Here is a 5,958-nt window from a genome sequence, read left to right on the forward strand (position 1 = left end):
GGATCTTTACAATTATTACAAACAAGAATATCATACACAAATGTTCTTGGCTCTCGGCATAAACAGCCCAGATTCAAAGTGGAAAGATACGTTGCAAGTTCATTTGCATAGCAATGAATCATTTAATAAGCAATGCATATTACTGATGAACAGCCCTGTCCTTGTAAAGAAAAAAAGCTGTTTATTGGTCATCAAAATAGGCACCAGAAAATAAGTACATACACACTGAATAATCATCACAATGCACTTTGTATGTCTTGGAAGACAGTGAGCATTTGTTTCAGCAAAGCTGTTTGATGTTTATGGTTATCCTGAAGCAGATGCAAAAGCTTTGTTCTCTCTTGACGAGACTGCTGCCGATACCTTGCTAGAGACTTCATAATTTCCCATCGTTTTCCTCCTGGCTTCATGGAGGTGCCCAACCCAGGACTTTTTGTCTCATTGACACAGGAACTTTCAGCTTCCTCTTCTATCTCTCTTAATGGTAAATCTAATGGCTCCTCCTTGATTCTCAGAGGAATTTTCATGGAAGTTACATCTGACTTCTCTCCCACCATAGATGTACTGGGCAGTTCATCAGTTTGTATTCTTTTAGCTGCCATAAGATCTGGATGTACCATCATTCTTGGAACATACATATGTTTAATGTCTGAAGGCAGTGGGTGGTTTAGAGGATAATGAAGTTTCAAAGTACGTGGAGGGATTACACCTTCAACTGTGTGACAATGCACCAATTTTGCATTTTCTTCTTCTGTCACACTCAAAACTTTCACTTGAACTCTGTCATCTTGTGAATCACCACTGTATTTAAAGACGTATGTAACTTTACCATCTGGTGTGTCATAAGGAACAGCTTTTGTCTTTGTGGTAGTGGCCTTATGATGCTTTTGTCTTCCTCTCCCTCTGCCACTTTTTTGTCCTCTACTACTAATACCTTTATAAGACCTTTTTGGACCTTTACACTCACTAAACAAGTCTTCGTCATAGGGTTCTTGTTTAATCATGATTTGACTTCCTTGCTCATTTCCTACTAAACTATCTGTTGATGCTTGGATGCTTCGTTTCTTCAGCATTCCTTGGGGCGTCACGTTAATGCGCACAAAGGCAGATACATTTTCTGCCATGGTACTAACAGTATCTATGTTTTCAGTGCTTTCCATCTCTTTATCCAATTTATTTTCCTGATCAGTCAGAAGCAACACAGCCATCTCCTGACCATTCACCTTCATCTTCTTGACTGAGCACTTTGGTAATCGATTATTTTTCTGCAAGGGAGATGTTGCAGTAGTCCTCATCTTTGGTGACTGTGTCAGTGGCTTAATTTGATCTACATCACTAGTATGATTGACACTTTGGTGATCCTGGAGATTCTTACTTGTAACAAAGGAGTCAACTGGATGTGGATTTGGAATTGAGTGGCCTAATAACTTAATTAGACCCATCTGATAGGAAAACTGCCTATATCCACCATGTCTAAATGTGGCCACCATATACTGCCACTGCTCTTGGCACTGTGTGGGGGTTTTGCTGTAACCTTGAGTATGTAATACTTCACTTGCTGCCTTCATCACAGTCTTTCCTGAGGAGTGTACATTGCGTGGCTGAAGCTCCCAGCTAACATGTGTTTCGATTAATAGATTTACTTCATCAAAACTCCACTCACCAATCTGAAAAAAATTGAAATAAATTGTATGCAACTGTATAAATCAAAACTTTTTACCATTCTTACACATTCATGCACCACAAAATTTAGAATTAGCAAAGGGGAAAGAAAAGCAAAAGCATAATGGAAAATATAATATGGAAGAATACACACTACAAAAATACATATACAAATAAACAATCATAATAATATAGAATAAATATGACTTACTGTCTGCCATCCAGGTACAGGTAAAGCATGGAAACCATAGGCTACAAGGGGATTTGGGTGATCTTCCCACAGGCCTTCAAGGTCTCCCAAAGAATCTTCAGCACCTTGTAACAAGGCCTGCCTGTGAGTGTGATGTAACTGCACTAACAGATGCCAAACTCTGCAAAAGGAATATATTTGGGCTATTTGAATACAAGGGAATTATAGTAAAATGTCAAAAAATTATCAATGTTATTGTGACTTTCACTGAAACTTGATATGACAGAAAATGAGATTCCCATCCATAACATCTCCAAAACATTAAAAACTGTCAATGGAAATTGCACTCTACACACTGGTATGGGGTGAAGGTTGGGGAAGAATACTGGTAGTGATCATCAAGGTACTGAGCAAGAGAGAGCAGAAGGGGCCAGCGTGGGGCACTGTGGCAGGAGTGGCCTTTCAGCTCTCTCAGGCCTGTGACCAAAACTGCCATCACTTCTTCAGCTTCAATATCTTCTTCATGTCCTCTACTTGGCTCAACTGTTCAAAAATAAAGAGAGAGAGAAAAAAAGCTAAATTATAAGAACTTATAATAATAAGTAAGTTATTTATACCATTTATCCAATATGCAGGCAAACTTAAATTTGTGTGCCAATGCATCTATCCTGGTGATAGAAGTATGTGCTTACCAAGATTAGATGATTCACAAGTTTCTTTGTATCCAAAGAGAGATTTCAATTTGAAGTAGAATGGTGGTCTGCGCCGGGCACGCATTCCACAGGTCTGGTTGAATTGTGAAGCTGCTTGATAACTGCTGTATAGATGCTGGAAGCGATTCTGGCAAACTTCTGCCTCTCGGGGATAGCCTCCTGCCTCCATTACCTGGCTCACCTTTTAATGAAATCAGAAGAGTAAATAAACAAACCTTTATGAAAGAAAATGTATCTTTAATTGGACAAGAGGGAATAATTCTATGGATATGATTTAAAACAAACTATTTAATCATTTTTAATCATTATAATTTTTTTTTATCAAATTCTATCTTCATCAGTACTTACCAATTCCCAATCCATAGGAATCTTTGGCCAGCCTGGCCAGAATTCCCTAACTGTGAAAATTAACTCCAAAGTTTCCTCACGACTCCAGTCTACACCTTCTTCATTTTCCCACCACTGATCTAAAGGATTGTAAATTAATTTCAAAATGTGATCGTGGAATACAGAAACTGTACTGATTTGATAAAATACAGAGTATTCACTGACTGAGTTTGCTTGTGACTACTTTTTTGAGAAAACTATGATAAATGAAGTGCATACTTAAGACTCACCTCTAACATCAGGTTCAGCATCATGGCACACAAAGGGTTTAAGAATCGTCTTCAGAACCTCCTCACACATAACAGACTTTGGAACATCTCCACTAATCATCCGTGTGTTGAATAAAACAACACTTTTGTACTCTCTACACATCTGTAATAATTTTAAAATTAATTCATTACAAATGTATCTATGTGTATATGACTGCATGTAACACCTCCAATGGCTCAACTGCTATTTATTTCCATACAATATATACACATATGAGCCCAGAAGGAAGTAATTCTGTTGGTTTCAGGTTATCCTTCAATCACAGAATCTGAGAAGATTAGGAACAAACAAGTTTGTTAGAAACATCACAAACCATTTAAATGCTGGAAAAAAATATGGGTAATAAAGGAAGGGATGAGCATACTGAATATAAGGGCAACTACCACTGAATCCTCTATGAAGTATACCACCACACTGTGTCAATACTTGTATCTGAATTTCAGTTTCAATATATTCTGCCATTGAGACTAAATATTAAGCAAAGGTAATTAATTTCAAAGAGGATTAAACAGAGACAGTCGATACATAAAGAAATAAAAAAACATTGTTACCAGAGAAAATCTTTCTTGGCACTTGTTGGGGCAAACTTTGTAGCGGTTACTTAATCTAGATGCCACCTCCTTCCAAACTGGCTGCCCACTACCTAGAATCAACTCCAACTCCCCATCATCATGGCACACAAGCCTCCATTCTTTCAGTGTGTCCAACATGACACGGATGTTACCCTCTGTCCATCGTACACTTCCATATTCTTGAAAGTGAAAGAAAAACTTATTACAAAAGTATACATACACAGGTAAATATATGCAAAAAAGTTCCTTAACATAGCTAAAACCATAATAATTACTGGAGAAAACATTTTGGATACATGTATTACAATCTAATTGGCCTGTAATTATGATAATATTAATTTCTAGGAGTACAATACTTTGCTGGGCTATCCGGAGTGTGAAGATTTTTGCAGGATCTTCCCAATATCTTCACCAATGAAAAAAGCAACAGTATTATTTGAGGACTTGCATTTCAAAAACTTACTTTGTTGCATAGCTTTTTTCAGCACCAGTTTTTCTCCCTTTTTCCTAACTTGTACAGGCTGGTAATACATTGCCGTTCCTTTATCTGAAAAAAATGTCTCTTATACTGAAATTGACAACACAAATTACTTAATAGTTATGCAACAAAGTGTACCTGTATTCTGTTCTTGAAAATTACTCTTATCTCTATCTATCTATCATATGTCAAATGGTTTACTTAATAAAAAATCCATTGATGAAGAAACAATTTAACTAACAATGACAAATAATTCTGCAACTGAAGTAACCATCAACTTACCAGATATTGACTCCAGTAGACTTAAATGAGGCCCAAGTACAATCCTTAATTTACCAATATCTGTATCACCTTCTTCATGATCTTTCACTGCTTCAATTAAAATACTAGCCAACTGGAAAAGGATACAACAATCAATAAAGCTAAACATCTCAAGCAGCCATACACTGACAATGAAACAAGCAAAAAATCAATTGCAATTTGAGTAACTCACAGGACTTAATCCCATAAAAAATTCAATGAAAATCTATGAAAAATTATTGTACTGTCATACCAAGATAGGTAGCAGAAACTGTGTACTAATCCAAAATATTGAAGAACTGTTTTCAGATATTTTCCCATTTTCCACTGCATACTGTTCCATAACATGTAGAGACAGTGATGAAATTACAAACAACATATATTCATCATCCAAACTCACATGCTTAATAGGTGGAGGAGGATGAACAAGGCCACTTCTCTTGATCTGCATCTTCAGACTGGTCAGCATATTGACCAAAAACTCCCTCTGAGAGTCCTCATCACTGCCTTCAATAGCTTCTAACTTGGAGCATGCCATTGCTATAATAATCTCTTTGTTTTTCATGGTTTCTGGTTATAGAAATTGAAACACTATTATTAGCTTCCTGTGTTCTAATGAAAACAGAAATTTACTAGAAAAAAAAAAATATATATGGACAGATGCAACTAATTAAAAGCAAAGCACAAAGCAGTGATAATAAAAAGTTTCAGAAATTCATAAGGACTTTGGCCTGAACTCTGACTCTGGCTCATCTAATGGATCTTTTCCCTTATGTAGATAACACTCTCAACTTTCCCTCCTTTTCCTGAACTCATGTATCTTCATTCTTTGCCTGTCCAACTCATGCCAGTCAAAGAATTTAGTACCTGTCATAAACTTTCCTGTTGCCCCCTTGCCTGCATCACCATGCCCTACTTGAGTCAGATAAAAGGTAAAGAAAGCATACATTGTGAAAGAGAGAGCAAATACTGTATAAATATTTGTTAATAGATTAAGATTAAATTAAGAGAAACAGAGAAAGGGAATAACTATTTATTAAAAAATTACCTGAAAATTTTGGCTGAGAAACAATTGTGTCTAATTCAGCCATCTTTTCCATATATGGGAATGGTTTGAGAAGTTCCTTGTTGCGCTTAATGGTACGCATCCTATTAGTGTACAGCTGGCGAAGTAGTGAATAGTACATGCGACATTCTTCCCCAGTATACCTAATAAAATAATAAAATTCAAAATAAATTCCTTTCTTTGTTTGGCAAAGTCATTATAATAAATTCATAATTATTATTAATAACACCAACATATTTGGAATATTTACCTATAAAAGCAATTTAATATCAACTTTCAAGCTTCTTGAGTTCATTTTAACAGCTACCTCTGCACTGGCT

General features: G+C 36.2%; 1 protein-coding gene across 1 annotated transcript in view; it reads right to left on the minus strand.

The window, feature by feature from the left end:
* Nucleotides 1-5,958, minus strand: part of LOC119585168 — a gene marked incomplete in the record, with an annotated part of 15,053 nt that overhangs the window by 194 nt on the left and 8,901 nt on the right. Inside the window, 11 exon segments of the mRNA XM_037933805.1 lie at nucleotides 1-1,667; nucleotides 1,874-2,033; nucleotides 2,209-2,395; nucleotides 2,545-2,746; nucleotides 2,914-3,032; nucleotides 3,183-3,324; nucleotides 3,774-3,973; nucleotides 4,258-4,341; nucleotides 4,555-4,666; nucleotides 4,973-5,142; nucleotides 5,621-5,781. Of these exon segments, the coding sequence (XP_037789733.1) occupies nucleotides 237-1,667; nucleotides 1,874-2,033; nucleotides 2,209-2,395; nucleotides 2,545-2,746; nucleotides 2,914-3,032; nucleotides 3,183-3,324; nucleotides 3,774-3,973; nucleotides 4,258-4,341; nucleotides 4,555-4,666; nucleotides 4,973-5,142; nucleotides 5,621-5,781 (2,968 nt within the window).

This window comes from Penaeus monodon, chromosome 19 (assembly GCF_015228065.2).
Source record: "Penaeus monodon isolate SGIC_2016 chromosome 19, NSTDA_Pmon_1, whole genome shotgun sequence".
Classification (NCBI taxonomy): domain Eukaryota; kingdom Metazoa; phylum Arthropoda; class Malacostraca; order Decapoda; family Penaeidae; genus Penaeus; species Penaeus monodon.